General features: G+C 37.2%; 2 protein-coding genes across 2 annotated transcripts; one reads left to right on the top strand and one right to left on the bottom strand.

The window, feature by feature from the left end:
• Window positions 1-2808: 2808 nt before the first annotated feature.
• On the bottom strand, window positions 2809-4132 carry LOC101888046 (alpha-tocopherol transfer protein-like). Its single transcript, XM_005175201.3, has 3 exons — window positions 3589-4132; window positions 3153-3525; window positions 2809-3089 (listed from the first exon to the last, which is right to left on the bottom strand). The coding sequence occupies exons 1-3, from the start codon at window positions 3876-3878 to the stop codon at window positions 2835-2837; spliced, it is 918 nt and encodes a 305-aa protein (XP_005175258.2). The 5' UTR covers window positions 3879-4132; the 3' UTR covers window positions 2809-2834.
• A 6057-nt stretch (window positions 4133-10189) lies between these two features.
• LOC101887875 (alpha-tocopherol transfer protein) lies at window positions 10190-18377 on the top strand. The gene is made up of 3 exons (XM_005175200.3): window positions 10190-10510; window positions 17603-17975; window positions 18042-18377. The coding sequence occupies exons 1-3, from the start codon at window positions 10218-10220 to the stop codon at window positions 18300-18302; spliced, it is 927 nt and encodes a 308-aa protein (XP_005175257.2). The 5' UTR covers window positions 10190-10217; the 3' UTR covers window positions 18303-18377.
• The last annotated feature ends 1449 nt before the right edge of the window (window positions 18378-19826 follow it).

Raw genomic sequence — 19826 nt, 5'->3', positions numbered from 1 at the left:
GTTTTCTTCGATGCGAAAACATTCGTTGTCCAGCAGTTTGTAAACAAACAAAATGATCGTGTTTACTTGTCAAAGAGGTCAGCTGAAAATGTGCACCTTCCGTTGGACACCATCAGAATAAATGCCGAATATTATGGCGAAAATATTCTGGAAGGTGTATTAAGGCCTTGGGTATGCAAACATTTTGGCCGCAGAACTTGGACATTCTAACAGGACTCAGCACCATCGCACTCAGCAGGCGCCACCCATGAATGGTTACAAAATGAGATTCCTCGCTTCATTTCCAGCGCACAATGGCCACTAAAATCTCCGGATACCAATCCGTGTGTCTGGAGTATTTTGGGAAGCAAGGTTGGCACTAAAAAATACCAAAGAGTCGATGACCTCAAGCAAGCGCTTAGCCGAGAACACATGAGCAGCGACCCTAATACCAAATTTCAGATTTCATGCTCTTTCTGCTCACCCAATACCAAATTGTACCAAATATAGTACTTGTAGTATAGTACAAAATAAACTTCTTATAACAAACTTATTTGTCAACCTTGAAGTTTTTAGCTCTATCCGTTCACATAATACCAACTACTTCAGAATTCCAGGTCATTCCGTTGAATGCAGTAACTTTTAGTACATTTCGTACCCTCTTAGTGTAAATCCCTTATCACATGCCTACAGCCGTTTCGTCTGGGCGATGATTCTCATTCAGTAAGTTATTTCACTACTCTTTTATAGATATACAGGGTTGTCCATATTCGACGGACCCATGTTTTTTTCGATGACTCTTTGGGCCCATTCCAATCGACGAGGCTTGTCCGCAGGCAACTTTCTTTGCGTCAATTGAATTTTGTACGGGGAAAAATGCAAATCAATGCGAATAATCCGTTGTAAAGTGGACCGAGCCATGCCCAACTGCTGAGAAGGGCGTTTTTGGGATGTTCTTGGGGACCTCTCAACACTGGCTCGTACGGCAGCGATATTCTCGGCCGATCGCCTTGGTCGACTTTTATATGGCCTCTTAGGATTAGAAAGAGCCTTACCAGTCGAAAATTTTTCGAATAAACGCTTAATGGTGTTCTTAGAAGGCGCACTTCTCACATTTTTTAATGTTTTAAAAGCACGTTGAGTTTTCACAATTGACTTCTTCTGTTGAATGTAAATTTCAGAGCGCTCGCGTGGCGTTTATTGGTTCATGGTAAAAATCTGCTTGGACTTACGCTTCAAACGCGGTATGTCATTAAGCGATGTGACATCTCTGTCAAAAGTTATGGCGTTACCAGATGGGTCCGTCGTATATGGGCAACCCTGTTCATTGTATATACACAAATCAGAGATGGAACCTGTTTTCTATTCTATGAAATTGTGAGCCTCACAAAATAATTCTATTCGTCATTTAGGCCCCACACTTTTTATACCCTACACCACAAGGTGGTCAGGGTATTATGTCTTTGTGCATTTGTTTGTAACAGGCAAAAGGAAACGAGATAGACCCATAGTTCCTTTTGATGATCTGCATAGAATCACATTCTGAGTCGATTTATGCATGTCCGTCCATCCGTCTGTCCGTCCGTCCATGTATTCTTGTGAACTAAATGCAGGTCGCATTTATTATCCGATTTAGATGAAATTTTCCAAACAACATTTGTTTGGCCCAAGGACGAACCCTATTGAAATTGGAGATAATCGGTAAAAATTTAGATATAGCTCCCACATATATCCCACATATTTTTAATGTGCACCAAACGTGTAATATCAGCCCGAATAGTATGGAATTTTGCACATACAACCAAATTAGGCCTAAAAATAAGTATGCCAAATTTGATCGAAATCGGTTCAGATATAGCTATAGCTCCCATATATATTGTTCATCCGATTTGTAATTTTTGTCCTCCGCAGCCGTAATATGCAATCTGTAACAACAATATTTGGGGAAATATATCAAATACATGTCAGAAATACATTTGCTAAATTTTATCGAGAACGGTTCAGATTTGGATATAGCTCCCATATATAACTTCGTCCGATTTACCTTTGATTGTGCACCAAACGTCTAATATTTGCCCAAATGGGATGAAATTTGACACTTACGACCGAATTGAGTCTAGAAGCTAGTATGTCAAATTTGGTGAAGATCGGTTCAGATATAGCTATAGCTCCCATATATATTATTCATCCGATTTGTCATATTTGTTACCCACAGCCGTAATATGCACTCCGTAACAACGATATTCAGCGAAATATATCAAATACAGCTCAGAAATGTCTGTGTCAAATTTTATCGAGATCAGTTCCGATTTGGATATAGCTCCCATATATATCTTTATCCGATTTCAAATAAATTGTGCACCAAATGGGCAATACAAGTCCGAATTTAAGAGATACAAATGCTTCGGCATATTTAGTCCTTTGAACTTTAAATTATAATCATAGGGTGTATGATTGAATTCTCCCATAAAAACGTTTAATTGTCATACGGAACTCTACTAAATTAGCAAAGTGGTGTAGGGTATCATAAAGTCGGCCCGCCCGACTTTAAGACTTTCTTTACTGGTTATTTGATGAGATAGGGAAAAACATCGATACACGTGTCATCTCGTGGGAGTATAAAGTCTAAAGCAATCGGTGAGTTTCTTTCGCAACTTTATATATATTTCGAGTATAGAAGATTAAAATTCTACCTATTAAAATCCAATAATTTAACCAGTTTAATACAAATTTGTATATACGATTTTCGCAATTTTCCGTAACTTCCCTTTTTTCAAACACCTTTTTGGTATGAATTTTAAAACACCTTTGACGATCCACCAAGTCAGTTTTTGATTTTCGATTTATTTGGGATACTAATCAAACGGCAATTGTCGAAATGTACCATATAGACCAAACTCAGCTTCATAGGTAACCACATCGCCAGTCCTTAATTCTTCCGAAACACCATAAAGTGGATCCTCATCAAAATAGTTGCGATAGTTTTGCAAAAGATCTTCCATGTAGGCAATGCATTCTGCGATGTGGCCATTGCTGCCGCCATACTCTTCGGGCAGATTACATTTCGGTATGTGCGCATATAAATCGTCCATGGTCTTTAGGACATGAACCTAAAAATCTCAAGATGTTTAAAATATGATCTTAATACCCCATAGTCCAATACTCCTGCTTACCGTTTGAAATTTCTGATTTTTCAATAATATCGACATCATATTTATGTGCCGTTGAATCTCCTTGGAGGCATTAATGACATAGACCTCCTTCATGCGCAACGGACAGCATTCCTGAAGCCAGGCGAAGTAACGCTGGAAAATGCTGCGATCAAAACGTTGCAAATGTTCATATTTGATATTGTGCAAGTCCAGGATTTGTGACACCCCCGCCACGGTGGCATAATCATTTTCCAAGGATATCATTTCCATGGCCATCATAATGAACTGGAAGATCTCTTTAACGTTGTAATTAATCGGATCGAATTGACCGAAACGGGCTATAAGTATGGCCGATTTGTCTGAACATTTGGGAAACTCGGGATAATAATGGACACTGCGGAAGAGATGAAGTTGGAATAGTTTGGAAACTCCATCGCCCACAGCAAAACACACTCACCCCATTCGATTAATATCAAAGATACGTCGGGTAATGCAACGATTCCTATAGACCTCTGGAAAAATGTTGTAGAACGTAAAGAACCGATCGATGCGGCGCTTCGTCTCCTCCAGACTGTATCGGCATCGTCGTAAAAAGGCTATCAGGAATTCATCACTTGTTCGTGCCCTCAAATGGCGTTGCTTTCGTATCCATTCGCGTAGTATGTGTAGGTCCTGTTGAATACGCTCCGGAGTCTCATTCAGATCTCGGCGTGCGATTTCAGCCAGTGTGGGAGATAGGGGCCGCATACTTTATAGCCAATCCGCCAACCGAAATGGTCATCTGCTCGGTCCGAACTATAATTACAAACTGATAGCTGTAATTACAATTCCATGCGTTTTAACTCTACTCACATAGATGTATGGTGACACATATTTGTGGGTTCTTAATGCGTTCCATGTAAATTCCAGATAGTCATGGATAATTGATGTGACTTTTGGCGAGATAAGCTACTGTTTAGGGGCTTGCTTTTTTTTTTTGGCTCACCTTACCAATATCACTTATTCCCCGACAATCAATAATAGATTATTATCTAAAAGCAATAGAACACAATGCTACAGTTGGAAATTATTTGTGCATATATTGTCGGTGTCATGCTTAAGTGTTCCTTATAATAGACTGGACTGGATACATTGGAATTATATTTTTGACGAAAAGTACTAAAATGTCCTAAAAATTCAAAACTTTGTCTTGGATGAACGGAATGAGCTGTCAATGATATGACAATCATTGATGGAGTTCAGGTTAGATGTACGAAAGGGTTTTTGGAAATTCGATTTTTATACCCTACACCACATAGTGGTAAGGGTATTATGTCTTTGTGCATTTGTTTGTAACATGGAGAAGGAAACGAGATAGACCCATAGTTAATTTTGAGAACCTTCATAGAATCACTTTCTGAGTCTATTTAGTCCGTCTGTCCGTCCGTCCGTCTGTCCATGTATTCTTGTGAACAAAATGCAGGTCGCATTTATTATCCGATTGAGATGAAATTTTTCAAACAATATTTTTTTGGCCCAAGGACGAACCCTATTGAAATTGGTGAGAATCGGATCAAATTTAGATATAGCTCCCATATATATCTTCATCCGATTTCGGGTTAAATGTGCACCAAATGTCCACTATCAGTCCAAATTACCTGAATTTTGGCACACCCAACCGAGTTCGGCCTAGAAGCAAGTATATCAAATTTGGAGAAAATCGGTTCAGATATAGCTATAGCTCCCATATATATCTTTCGTCCGATTTGATCTTTAAGTCCCTCACATTCCTACTATGCACTCCACAACCGTGATATTTGGTACCAGGTATTATATGGAGCACAGAAATAGCTGTTTTAAATTTTATCGAAATCGGTTCAGATTTGGATATAGCTCCCATATATATCTCCATCCGATTTCGGGTTAATTGACCACCAAATGGCCAATATCAGCCCAAATGGCCCGAATTTTGGCACATGTGACCGAGATTAGCCTTAAAGCAAATACAACAAATTTGGAGAAAATCGGTTCAGAAACAGCTATAGCTCCCGTATATATGTTTTATCCGATTTGGTGTTTAAGCCTCTCACATTCGTAATATGCACTCCACAAGAATGATATTTGGTACCAGATATAAGATACAGCCCAGAAATAGCTGTTTGTAATTTTATCGAAATCGGTTCAGATTTGGATATAGCTCCCATATATATCTTCATCCGATTTCGGGTTAATTGTGCACCAAATGGCCGATATAAGTCCAAATGGACTGAATTTTAGTACATCGGACCAAATTAAGCCTAGAAGCAAGTATATCAAATTTAGTGAAAATCGGTTCAGATATAGATATAGCAACCATATATAAGTTTCATCCGATTTAGTATTTTAGTCCCATACATTCGTAATATTCACTCCACAACCGTGATATTTGGTACCAGGTATTAGATGGAGCACAGGAATATCTGTTTTAAATTTTATCGAAATCGGTTCAGATTTGGATATAGCTCCCATATATATCTTCATCCGATTTCGGGTTAAATGTGCACTAAATGGTCAATATCAGCCCAAATGGCATGAATTTTCGTACATAAGACCGAATTCAGTCTAGAAGCTAATACGTAAAATTTGGAGAAACCCGGTTCAGAGATAGCTATAGTTCGTAAAATGCACGATAGAATTAGATAGATTTTGATTTTGTACCAAATATCTCATAGAGCTCTGAAATGCCCTGTATAAACCTTTTTACGAGAGCTCTACTAAATATGCATAGTGGTGTAGGGTACCATATAGTCGGCCCCGCCCGACTTTTGAGCTTTCCTTACTGGTTAAGGTTAGGCAAAGTTCTAAAATGGTAATAAGCGGTACCATTTAGTGTTATTATGATAGTACGGATAAACTTGACATTTAGTAGAGAATCAAGGTCGGAAAGTAACTTTGACAAATGAAGGTGGCTTTGGGAATGTGTACTAAATGGTACTAAATTTAACAGTTAAGTTTAGGGGTGAACGGATGAAGCTGGAAGTTTGAAGTTTTGTATTGGGGTCGCTGTTGGTGGTAGGTTTGTGGTAAAGAGGTAGTTTTGAAAATATGTAAAAAATATGCACGATAAGTACTAAATAGTACAATATTTGGTACAATTTGGTATTGGGTGAACCGAAAGTGTTTGCAGTTTGAAACTTTGTATTAGGGTCGTCGCTTGGAAATATGGAGTTTGTTTTAGGAATGTGTACTATATTTGTACGAGAAGTACTGAATGGTACTATATTTGGTATTGAGGGAGGATATAGAGATAAAGTTCGGAAATTTGATATTTAGATGGCTGAGATTTAGCGGTAGTTTGAAAATGCGTCCTATATTTGTAGAAAATTACTAAATGGTAAAAAATTTGGTATTGCGTGAAGGGATCCTGAAATATGATATAGATATCACTGTTGGTATCTGTGGTTAAGACACGAAGGTCAATGTGTACTATAATTGTTCGAAAAACAGTTATTTGTACCAAATTGGGTACTGAGTGAAGTGATAGGGCTGAAATCCCGAAATTTGATATTGAGCTCTTTGTTGGAATCTTGTTATACCCTCCACCATAGTATGTAGGGTATTAAGTTTGTCATTCCGTTTGAAACACCTCGAAGTACACATTTTAGACCCCACAAAGTACATACATTCTTGATTAGCATAAAATTCTATGTCGATTTAGCGATGTACGTCCGTCTGTGGAAATCACTCTAGCTTCCGAACGAATTGAAGTAGATAGATAAAATTTTGCTTAAATGTATGTTATGTCCGCATGACTTTTGGTATTGAAAATGGGCCATGTAGGTCCACGTTTTGGTATAGCCCCCATATAACGGTACCTTCCGATATTCGGTATTTTGATGATTTTAGCGACATTATTCACCGAAATAGTTAAATTTTGGTATTTGAAATTCGTAATGGATACTACAGTCTATGACAGAAAATTTTCTGTACAGGTTCACGTCTACGTATAGCCCCCATATAACGGTACCTTCCGAATTCCGGAATTTTGATGATTTTAGCGAATTTATTCACCGGAATTGTTTCAAATTTGGTATTTGAAGTTCATAATGGATACTAAAGCCTAAGAGAGAAAATTGTCTGTGCAGGTCCACGTCTTCGTAGAGCCCCCATATAACGGTACCTCCCAATATTCGGTATTTTGATGATTTTAGCGAATTTATTCACCGAAATTGTTTCAAATTTGGTATTTGAAGTTCATAATGGATACTACATCCTAAGACAGAAAATTGTCTGTGCAGATCCACGTCTTCGTATAGCCCCCATATATCAGTACCACCCGATTTTCGGTATTTTAATGATTTTAGGGACATTTTTCACCAGAATTGTTTCATATTTGATATTTGAAGTTCCTAATGGATAGTATAGCCTACGACAGAAAATTGTTTGTGCAGGTCCACGTCTTCGTATATCCCCAATATAACGGTACCTCCGATTTTTTTTTAAGTTTCGCATTTGAATATTGTAATGGCTTATGACAAATGATACCTACGCAGGTTCATGTCGTCGTATAGACCTTAATATAACAGCTACATTCGGCATTTTCACGATTATAACAGAATTGTTAACGGATTTTATTGTTTTTGAGAATTGCCGAATTCGTTCCAAATGGTGGAGGATATTCAAAGCTCGGCCCGGCCGAACTTACGGCTTTTTAACTTATGTGTGTACTAAAAAGTAGTAAATAGCACTAAATTTGGTATTGGGTCACTGTTGATATCTGGGGTTGAGATATGGAGATGGTTTTGGAAATGTTTACTATAATTTTTCGAAAAGCACTTCGTTGTACAAAATTGGTTATTGCGTGAAGGTATGGAACCGGAATTTGATATAAAGGTCTATGTTGGTGTCTAGGATTGGGATAAGAAGGTGTTTAGTAGCACATTTGGTATTTGGAGATTAAAATCCCAACAGGGGTTTGGGTTCCCAAGCCAAGTTTTATTGGAGACCCATTATATAGCCCATTATTTACCAAACACAAAGAGCCTCAAACTCTCTACACTTCGCAAAATTTACAAAAGAATTTTAAATTTGATACAGTCCATCTACAATCATTTGTACAAAATATGGGTCATGTCGGTATACGTTTTGACATAGGCCCCATATAAAGGCATGCGATTTCAAGTATTTTTTAATATTTTAGGTAAAATGTTCAAACTAATTTCTTCAAAATTTTGGTAAGAAGAAAACACATTTTCGAAAAATTATAAGTAATGGTCCAAGCAAAACTTGTAAAACATTCATATGAAGGTATCCCCACATTTCGAGTTATCCGGGGTCTTGGTCACATTTGTATACCCTACACCACAAGGTGGTCAGGGTATTATGTCTTTGTGCATTTGTTTGTAACAGGCAAAAGGAAACGAGATAGACCCATAGTTCCTTTTGATGATCTGCATAGAATCACATTCTGAGTCGATTTATACATGTCCGTCCGTCTGTCCGTCTGTCCATGTATTTTTGTAAACAAAGTACAGTTCGCATTTATTGCCCTATCCAGATGAAATTTTGCACAAATCATTTGTTTGGCCCAAGGACGAACCCTATTGAATTTGGAGATAATCGGTCAAAATTTAGATATAGCTCCCCTATATATCTTCGTCCGATTTGCTTTTTATTGTGCACCAAACGTGTAATATCAGTCCGAATAGTATGGAATTTTGCACGTACAATCCGATTGGACCTGAAAGAAGGTATGCCAAATTTGATCGAAATCGGTTCAGATATAGCTATAGCTCCCATATATATTGTTCATCCGATTTGTTATTTTTGCCCTCCGCAGCCGTAATATGCACTCTTTAACAACAATATTTGGGGAAATATATGAAATACAGCTCAGAAATACATTTGCTAAATTTTATCGAGATCGGTTCAGATTTGGATATAGCTCCCACATATAACTTCGTCCGATTTACCTTGGATTGTGCACCAAACGTCTAATATTTGCCCAAATTGGAAAAAAGTTGGCACTTACGATCGAATTGAGTCTAGAAGCTAGTATGTCAAATTTGGTGAAGATCGGTTCAGATATAGCTATAGCTCCCATATATACTGTTCATCCGATTTGTTATTTTTGTCCTCCGCAGCCGTAATATGCACTCTTTAACAACAATATTTGGGGAAATATATCAAATACAGCTCAGAAATATCTTTGCGAAATTTTATCGAGATCGGTTCCGATTTGGATATAGCTCCCATATATATTTTTATCCGATTTCAAATTAATTGAGCACCAAATGGGCAATACAAGTCCGAATTTAAAAGATACAAATGCTTCGGCATATTTAGTTCTTTGAACTTTAAATTATAATTATAATCATAGCGTGTATGATTGAATTCTCCGATAAAAACTTTGAATTGTTATGCGGAGCTCTACTAAATTAGTAAAGTGGTGTAGGGTATGATAAAGTCGGCCCCGCCCGACTTTAAGACTTTCTTTACTGGTTTAATTGATGTGGTCCTTATTTGGCATCATGTCTTCTAAGGGGGTAGGAAACCTCTTCGCAAAAAATGTTCAATGTAGGTGAATGTTTCATAGTAGCGCATATAAAGAGTTACAACCTATTACGAGGGCCTTGACCACATTTTGAAAATCGATATTGCTAAAAAGGGCCCAGGACGTTGTTTTGCAAAAAGTTACAATTATTTTTGCTATCCTATTTTTTGCTGCCAAAGGTAAGCCCAGAGTACATGTCTTCAGCAAAAATGACTAATCATTCAATATATTTGATTGATTAAATTAGCTAAACATTTTGTTTCTTATCGCGACTACGCAGATGTTCCACACAATGTCAGTATTCGCATTCGCACCCCCACAATGATTGCAATTCAGCGAAACGATTGGAAAAGCAGACTTGCTTTTATCGCAAAAACATGTTTCACACATCTACAGCGATAAGAGACCATTTTACTTTGCATGGACATAGAAATCCGACAATGTCTGACGTTTGTTTATCTGCTGGCGCTGCTGCTGTTCCTGAAAATTGATTGAATATATGTAAATTAGGGGAAACATTATCAGTTAAAATCTAGCCACCGTCGAGGTTATACCACGTCCAACGTCCATAACAAATGCCCAAATCGCCCCGTTCCGAAGTGGAAATAACAACCGAGACAACAAGCAATGGCAGTAAGGATATATGTGATACCAGTTTGGCCTCTCTGCAGAGTTGGCTTAAGAAGACACCACATTTAAAGGCCCGACCGGATCCGAAATCGCTGTTGGCATTTTTACGCTATTGTCGTTTCGATTTGAATGAGACGAAGAAACGTTTGGATAGTTTTTATTCCCTGAAGGGTGTTTTTCCAGAAGTTTTAATGAATCGCCGCTTGGACGACCATATGATGACACTGTACAGGCAAGGGTAAGAAGAAAAAACGTTGACACAAATGTAATCAATTACCTTTTACTGATTGTATACTGCTAGGGTGTAGATAGAAGTTTTTGGAATTTTGGGGTACGCAAAATATGTAGGAGAGAAAATTGATCATAAACCGATTTGATTTCCCTTATTTTGCATTTGTATACATAGAATGGAGGGTATATTAAGCAGGGTATATTAAGCATAAACATTTATGTGAGAATTTTTCAGAAAAAAATTATTCGTGATGAAATTCAAGCGTGACAGTGTGATTTCTTTCTATTTGGCCTCATCAGAGCAAAGGACTCAGCACCGTCGCACTCAGCATGCGCCACCCAAGAATGGATAAAAACAAGTTAAAAAGTATCAGTCGGTATTGCCGACAGAAATATACCCTCAGCCTATGTTCGATTAAATGATCAAAATATATTTGACTAGTGTTACAATTATTCAAACGTTTGGCTCTCTATGAAGCAGGTTCCGAAGGAATGGACCAATATTGTCCATTTCGTATCGTATATATAAATATTCCGACGTTCCTGGTATGGATTATATCGACTTACTCCTTCACTTTATATGAGATATGTAATAATTTTTAGAAAATGTTAAAATGTGCGTGACGTACCATATAGAGTCTACCGAAATATTCCATTTTTATAATTCATCTGATACAAATAAAAAATATTGGGCGAAATATGAGGCAAAATTACAAGATATTTATGTCAAATTTTATGCGAAATCATAAATTCCGATAAATTTCATATTCATATCAGGCTTCTTATTGAGAGAAATATTTGTGCATAGCAAGTAGTAAAGAATTGCTAAATTGTTTCGAAAGTTATGACAGATAAAATTATTGAAAATTGTGACCCTTTGTGGGTGAGGTACCGGTTAATTTAACGTTTTATGAGCTTCATGGATATTCAAAATTTCGACACTTTGTGGGGGAGGTACCAGAAGGAGTGAACCGATACATTCCATGTCAACACCAGATCTTGGGTTTATAAAAATATTGGAATGTGTGAAATTTGAAGACGTTCGGATCCTTACATCACATTTTATAAGAGTTATAATTATTCAAAATGTTGACCCTTTGTGGGGGAGGTCCTTGATGGAGTGGACCGATACTGTCCATTTTAGCACCTGACCTAGGACTGACACAAATATTAGGATTTGCAAAGTTCGAGCAAAATCAGATTATCGTTTCTCTTTCTGTGCAGAAAATATTTTTTGAAAATTTCTACTTTTTAGGGGGAGGTACCAGAAGGAGTGGACCGATACATTCCATTTTCACCCCAGACCTTGGTCTAATAAAATTAATGGGATGTGTGAAATTTAAAGACTATCGGACTCTTAAATCACATTTTATAAGAGTTGTAATTATTCAAAATTTTGATCCTTTGTGGGGGAGGTACTTGATGGGGTGGACCGATATGGTCCATTTTCGCACCTGACATAGCACTGATGAAAATATTAGGATTCGCAAAGTTCGAGCAAAATCGGATTATCCTTTCTCTTTCTGTGCAATAAATTCGTTTCTTTGAAAATTTTGACATTTTGTGTGGGAGGTGCCAGAAGGAGTGGACCGATATCGCCCATTTCCGAACTCGATCTAAGTTTGACAAAAATATTACGATGTACCAAGTTTGGATCAAATCGGATACTTCCTTCGAGAGTTATCGTGCGCACCAGCCAGCCAGACAGACAGACAGACAGACAGACAGACGGACGGACGGACGGACGGACGGACGGACATCGGTAGATCGACTTCAAATGTTCTGAAACGGATTTGGTGCAAAGAGACATACTGGCTAAAACCGTTATTTCGACTAGGCACGTTTTGACCGTATCAAATGATATATACCCTCTGTAGCCATATGGCTGAGGGTATAATGAGGTTCCTCGCTTCATTATACCCTCAGCCATATGGCTACAGAGGGTATATATCATTTTATACGGTCAAAACGTGCCTAGTCGAAATAACGGTTTTAGACCCTAGGTCTCTTTGGACCAAATCCGTTTCAGAACATTTGGAGTCGATCTAGCGATGTCCGTCCGTCCGTCCGTCTGTCTGTCTGGCTGGCTGGTGCGCACGATAACTCTCGAAGGGAGTATCCGATTTGGTCCAAACTTGGAACATCGTAATATTTTCGTCAAACTTAGATCGAGTTCGGAGATGGGCAATATCGGTCCACTCCTTCTGGTACCTCCCCCACAAAAGGTCGAAATTTTCAAACAAAATTATTTTTTGCACAGAAAGAGAAACGATAATCCGATTTTGCTCCAACTTTGCAAATCTTAATATTTGCGTCAGTGCTAGGTCAAGTGTGAAAATGGACAATATCGGTCCACTCCATCCAGTACCTCCCCCACAAATGGTCTAAATTTTGAATAATTGGAACTCTCATAAAATATGATGTAAGAGTCCGATTGTCTTAAAATTTCACACATCCCAATATTTATATTAACCCAAGCTCTGGTGTTAAGATAGAATATATTGGTCCACTCCCTCTGGTACCTCCCCCACAAAAGGTCGATATTTTCAAAAAAAATATTTTTTGCACAGAAAGAGAAAGGATAATCTGATTTTGTTCCAACTTTGCATATCCTAATATTTGCATCCGTGCTAGGTTAAGTGTGAAAATGAACAATATCGGTCGACTCCATCAAGTACCTCCCCCACAAATGGTCAAAATTTTGAATAATTACAACTCTCATAAAATTTTATGTAAGAGCCAGATTGTTTTCAAATTTCACACATCCCAATATTTATATTAACCCATGTTTTGGTGTTAAAATAGACAATATCGGTCCACTATTTCTGGTAACTCCCCCATACAAGGTCAAAAAAAATATTTTTTTCTGCGCAGAAAGAGAAGCGGCAATCCGGGTTTGCTCCAACTTGGCAAATCCTACTATTTTCGTCAGTTCTAGGTCTGGTACAAAAATGGATATTATTTATCCACTTCATCAAGTACCTCCCCCACAAAGGGTAAACATTTTGAATAATTATAATGTGATGTTAGAATCCGACTGTCTTAAAATTTCACACATTCATATATTTTTCTAAATCCAAAATCTAGTGTTAAGATGGAATATATCGGACCACTTCTTCTGGTATCTCCACCACAAGGGGTCAAAGTTTTGAATAACCAAAACATTTATAAAACCTGAAATCAGGCTCTCTTTATATTTCACACATCCCATTATTTCCACTAACAAAAGATCCGTTGTGAAGATGGGATATATCGGTCCACTCATTCTGGTACCTCCCCACACAAAGGCTCAAAATTTTGAAATCCATGAAGCTCACAAAAAGGGAAATTGACATCCGATTCTATTCATGACTTGGAACATCCAAAAATTTCCATTAACACAACACAGTCCAAACCTAGCACTTCGCAATATTTATATCATATCATATTTATTTGTCCGACAAGAAATTGCTAATATTGGCCAATTCCTTCGGAATCAACTGCATAAAGGTTTAAACATTTTATCAATCAAACAAGAAGTCAAAAGATTTTAAAATAATCGAACATTGGCTGAGGGTATACATCTGTCGGCAAAACCGACCGAAACTTTTTAACTTGTTTTCTGCGCACAATGGCCACCAAAATCTGCGGATACCAATTCGTTCAACTATTGTGTCTGGAGTATTTTGAAAACCAAGGTTGGCACTAAAAAATACCAAAGTGTTAATCACCTCAAGCAAGCGCTTCGCCGGGAATGGGCCCAAATACCGCAAAGCAACATTCGGGCAGCGTGTGACCGTTTAATTGGCCGTTTAAAGGCCAATTTGAACAAATCTAAACTTATTGTAAAATGTGATGCTATTTCCGACTTTTTTTTTTGCTTTCGTTCAATAACATTAAAAAAAATTAAAAGTTTGACTTTGTTGCAATTTTTTTTATTTCACCCTGTATAGGTCCACGATATCGTATAACCCCCATGTAACGGTACCACCGATATTCGATTTTGTGGTGATTGTAGCCAAATTTTACAATGAAATTGTCTGAAAGTCCTCCGAAGAAGCTTCCTCTAAGTTCGTAATGGGAACTACTGTCTGTGACAGGGAATTGTTTATACAGGTCTAGGTCTTCGTATAGGTCCCATATATCACTACCTCCCTATACTCCGTATTTTAGGTACAATATTAATCGAAATTGTTTGAGATGTCGTATTTGAAGTTCCTAATAGGTACTGTGTGACTGTGACAGAAAATTGTCTGTGCAGGTCCAGGTCTTCGTATAGCTCCGATATAACGGTACCTCCCTATATTTGGTATTTTCAGTATTTTAATAGAATTTTTAACGGATTTTATTTTTTTGAAAATTTTCAAATTCGTTTTAAATGGTGGAGGGTGTTCAAAGTCTTGTCTTAACCGATTTTAACCAAATTCGATACATTTTTCTAGACTGAATTTGTTCGTATGTGCCAAATACAGCTCAGAAATACCTTTACCAAATTTGATCGAGATCGTTTCAGATTTCGATGTAGCTCACATATATGTATACACTCGATTTCAAGTTTCTCGTGCACCAAATTTTTAATATATGCCCGAATTTGATGGTTTTTGGCACATACGAACCAATTCAGTCTAGAAACAAGTAAGCAAAGGCTATAGTCGTGCGGGGCCGACCATGTGATTCCCTACAACACTACAATATGTTCGAAGTCCCTTTATATGTAAATCCATTTTGGAAGATTTCGTTTTTGAAATAATGCCCAGAGGTTACCCTAAGGTTTTTGACCCGGAGAATTTGGCCATATATTTACGCACTCCGTAGTATTGTGAAGTATTCAAAATAATTGCACACGAAAGTTGTGGTCCATTTTACAGCTAAATATAATCCAATGGTCATCCAAAATACTAGACTTCTTCTCTGTCCTCAATTCTCTTCCTATGCGAAATTCCGTGTCAATTAGTTTTCAATTTTGGCCTATAGAACGACTGCAAAATTAAAAAAATTTTAAATTTTTTAGCCATTTCAACCTCTAAATGCACATCCTAAGAACAATGGGCTTCAAATCCAACCCACCCCCATGCAAAATTTCGTGAGGATCGGACGATAATTGCGACGTACATATAATACCCTCAAAACGTAGTGTTGGGTGTGTAAAAATTTAGAAAATTCAAAATTGTAGGTCAAATTAAAAAAATCGCATGCGATAAAAAATATGACAAAAATGAAAAAAAATGAGACAAAAGATATAATTTTTTATTCGTATATTAACCCGCGATTTTCTTAGATTTTATCCTTTTCTGGCAAGAGACCATTCCAAAGTGATGTGAATTGTGAAAATCGGCCCAGCGGTTCTTGATTTATAAGCAGAATAAATAAGATCAATTCTTTTACATATGTATTGTACCTATTTTGCTATATATCCGATTTCTTGGCTATCAGCATCACCCTAATGGTCAGAAGTAATCTTTTAATGTATTTGTGATTTGGCTGGGATTAAAAATATTAGTGGTTTAGTGAAAATTTTCCTATTTTCTAACATAAAAGTTAAGGTATATTTTACCCGCTAATTATTGTCCGAAGGCCGCTCAAATTGGTAGGTTTCTGCCATAGGTTCATAATTGTGACCTATAGAGCAACTGCAAAATCAGGAAATTTTCCTGTTTTTGGTCCATTTTAACCCCTAAATATAGTGCGACCATCTCCAAAAACAATAGGGTTCTGACCCTAACCCCACCTCCATTTTCAATTTCGTGAGGATCGGTTGATAATTGCGAACTGTAGCTTGATTACAAATTAACGTGGACAGACGGACGGACGGACATACATAGCTAGATCGACTCAGCTCGGCGAGCTAGGAAGACCCATATATACTTTCCTATGTGGGAAACCAATATTTCGTGGTGTTACATAATTTTTGGCCCAATCAAACTTATAATACCCCCAACACATAGTCTTGTAGGGTATAAAAAGTGTATCGAATTTGGTGAAAATCGGTTAAGATATAGCTATAGGACCCATATATATGTTTTATCCGATTTTGTCAAATTTCATTTAGAAATTAAGAGGTAAATATTCCTCCCATATATTAGTTGCTTTCGGCTTCGAAACCATAATATCTACTCAAAAACGATTATATTTGGTATAAATTCTCATAAATTCTCTACTGAATATGCAAAGTGGTGTAGGGTATTATAAAGTCGGATGGACCGACTGGTTTTTGTCTGCACTTCTGGTATTGAAAATGGGCTATTTAGATCCACGTTCTGGTATAGCTCCCATATATTTTACCGGCAGATTTAAAATCGATTGCTTGTCACAATTTCAACCTTAATTTTCTGTAAATTGGCAGCTTTGTTCCCAATATATAGGAAACACCCTTACAGATAACTGTTTATAGTATAGGTTTAAGTTTTGATATAGTCCCCATATAACTGTATCTCCATATATTCGGTATTTTTATGAATGATTCGGAATGGTTTAAAATTTTTTTATTCCAAGTTCGTAATGGGTACTACTTCCTATGGCAGAAAATTGTCCATAAAAATCCATAGCTTCGTATGGCCCTATATTGATGTCTCTCCTCAACTTCGGTATTTGATGATTTTTTTTACCAGAATTATTTTAATTTCGTAAAGTCGGACGGTCCGATTTTTGTCCTTTCTTTACTGGTGTTTGTCTGCACTTCTGGTATTGAAAATGGGCTATTTGGTTGTCACAATTTCAACCTTAATTTTCTGTAAATTGGCAGCTTTGTTTCCAGTATATAGGAAACAATCTTGCAGAGAACCGTTTATATATGTTCAATTTTTGATATAGTCCCCATATAAGGGTATCTCTTTATATTCGGTATTTTTATGAATGATTCGGAAATAACGGTACCTTACTTTATTCGGTATTTTAAGAATTTTAGCTAAATTTTTCTACAGAATTATCTCTACAGAATGGCATTTGCAGTTCGTAATAGGCCCCGCCTCCTATACACGTTTTCGTATAGCCCTTAAATAAGTGTACCTTCAGATATTCGAAATCTTTAACATTTAGCAGCATTTTTCAATGCAATTTCTTTACATTTTGCAAGTTCCTCCCAAATGGTATTAAAAGTCCGGTTGAAATTCTCTCCTAACAGCATCCACACAATATCTCTGAAAGCAACATCCAGCGATGGTCCTCGTTTTGTCATATCACAGTATAGCAAATATGATCCAAAGATATGTAATGCCAACGATATATTTAAATTACTCTTCATGCTATTGGAAATCCTGACCATGGAGGAGGTGACTGCCGGTGCAACCGGAATCGTATACATTGTGGATGCCCGTGATGTCTACATGGAACAAATGATGCAATATCATCCTTCATTGCTGAAGAAAACCTGGATGCTGATGGAACATTGTTTTCCTTTGGAATTCAAGGAGATCCATTTGCTTAATGTGCACAAAGAGAGGCGGACCATTTTTAATTTCATCACATCGTTCCTACCCAAAAAACTTTGCACAAAGGTATGTGGACACAAAATTGGATTAATGACTTCATTTTGGTATTGTGTTCCTATTTTTACTTTTTAGTTTGTGTTGCATGAAAAAGCGGAGGATTTGTATGCCCATATACCGCGAGATGCCATGCCCGTGGAATATGGCGGTCATAATGGCTATCAGTTCGAAGCTCTAAAACATTGGGAGTTAATAATGCTGAAATACCAGGACTACTTTGCCACAGATGATAATTATGGAACGAATGAAAAACTACGAGTTAGCATTGGAAACAATTTGGAGATTTCCTTGTTATCCGGTTTGAATGGTTCATTTCGTAAATTAAATGTGGATTAGTATTTGAGGATTGTATATATTAAACATATAAATTAGAATTGTATGTATTTAACAACCATCCAGAAGAAATGAATTTCCTAACCAATTATTGGCAATCATCTTGGTAATTTTAGATCCTCAACCTTATAATTTTAGATTAAACAAACAAAACAAATTCACAATTTTTTAAGTTTGACAGCATTTCTAAGTCAAAACTTTTACACCAAAAAGTCTTCAAAATAATTAATTTTCAATTTTATCTTGGAGGATTTAAAAAAAAAACAAGTTAAAAAGTATCAGTCGGTATTGCCGCCAGAGATATACCCTCAGCCTATGTTCGATTATCTAAATATATTTTGACTAGTGTTAAGGTTATTCAAACGTTTGACCCTCTATGGAGCAGATCCCGAAGAAATGGGCCAAAATTGCCCATTTCCTATCGGACCCAAAATATGATATAAATATTTCGACAGATGTGCCAAGTCTAAATGGAATCGGATGTTAATTTAGCGATTTATGAGCTTCATGGGTACTCAAAATTTCAATATTTTGTGGGGGAGGTACTTGATGGAGTGGACCGATATTGTCCATTTTCACACCTGTCCTAGCACTGACGCAAATATTAGGATTTGCAAAATCGGAGCAAATTCGGATTAGCCTTTCTCTTTCTGTGCAAAAAATTTGTTTTTTTTTTTTTTGAAAATTTCGACCTTTTGTGGGGGAGGTACCAGAAGGAGTGGGCCGATATTGTTCATCGTAACACAAGACCTTGGGTTAATATAAATATTGGGATGTGTGAAATTTGAAGACAGTCGGACTCTTACATAACATTTTATGAGAGTTGTAATTATTCAAAATTTTGACCATTTGTGGGGGAGGTACTTGATGGAGTGGACCGATATTGTCCATTTCCACACCTGCCCTAGCACTGACGCAAATATTAGGATTTGCAAAGTTGGAGCAAATTCGGATTATCCTTTCACTTTCTGTGCAAAGAATATATTTTTTGAACATTTCGAGTGGACCGATTTTGTCCATCTCCGAACTCGATCTAAGTTTGACAAAAATATTACGTTGTAGCCAATTTGGACCAAATCGGATACTCCCTTCGAGAGTTATCGTGCGCACCAGCCAGACAGACAGACAGACGGACGGATGGACATCGCTAGATCGACTCCAAATGTTCTGAAACGGATTTGGTCCAAAGAGACCTAGGGTCTAAAACCGTTATTTCGACTAGGCACGCTTTGGCCGTATCAAATGATATATACCCTCTGTAGCCATATGGCTGAGGGTATAATTATTGCACAATGGACCCACCCACATCCAATATTTCTGCCCAAAACTATTTCCAAATCTCCAAATGTAAGCCCTAGAAATCAACATTGACTTTCTCCTCACCCAATACCAAATTTAGTACGGTAATCCAAAACGAATTTACTGTGATCCAAAATTAGTACCATTTAGTACTTTTCGAACAATTATAGCACGCATTTGCAACACAACCTCCATATCTCAACACAAGATACCAAGAGAGACCTCAAT

This window comes from Musca domestica, unplaced genomic scaffold, assembly GCF_030504385.1.
Source record: "Musca domestica strain aabys unplaced genomic scaffold, Musca_domestica.polishedcontigs.V.1.1 907, whole genome shotgun sequence".
NCBI lineage: Eukaryota > Metazoa > Arthropoda > Insecta > Diptera > Muscidae > Musca > Musca domestica.
This window is presented reverse-complemented; position numbering and strand designations above follow the sequence as displayed.

What these genes read in the sequence shown, in the direction of transcription:
- LOC101888046 (XM_005175201.3), bottom strand. Translation starts at nt 3,878, where the DNA reads ATGCGGCCCCTATCTCCCACACTGGCTGAAATCGCACGCCGAGATCTG. An exon ending in TTTGATATTAATCGAATGGG is followed by an intron (nt 3,526 to 3,588) that starts GTGAGTGTGTTT and finishes TCTCTTCCGCAG; the next exon opens with TGTCCATTATTATCCCGAGT. An exon ending in AAAATCAGAAATTTCAAACG is followed by an intron (nt 3,090 to 3,152) that starts GTAAGCAGGAGT and finishes TGAGATTTTTAG; the next exon opens with GTTCATGTCCTAAAGACCAT.
- LOC101887875 (XM_005175200.3), top strand. Translation starts at nt 10,218, where the DNA reads ATGCCCAAATCGCCCCGTTCCGAAGTGGAAATAACAACCGAGACAACA. An exon ending in ATGACACTGTACAGGCAAGG is followed by an intron (nt 10,511 to 17,602) that starts GTAAGAAGAAAA and finishes CTCTCCTAACAG; the next exon opens with CATCCACACAATATCTCTGA. An exon ending in CCAAAAAACTTTGCACAAAG is followed by an intron (nt 17,976 to 18,041) that starts GTATGTGGACAC and finishes TTTACTTTTTAG; the next exon opens with TTTGTGTTGCATGAAAAAGC.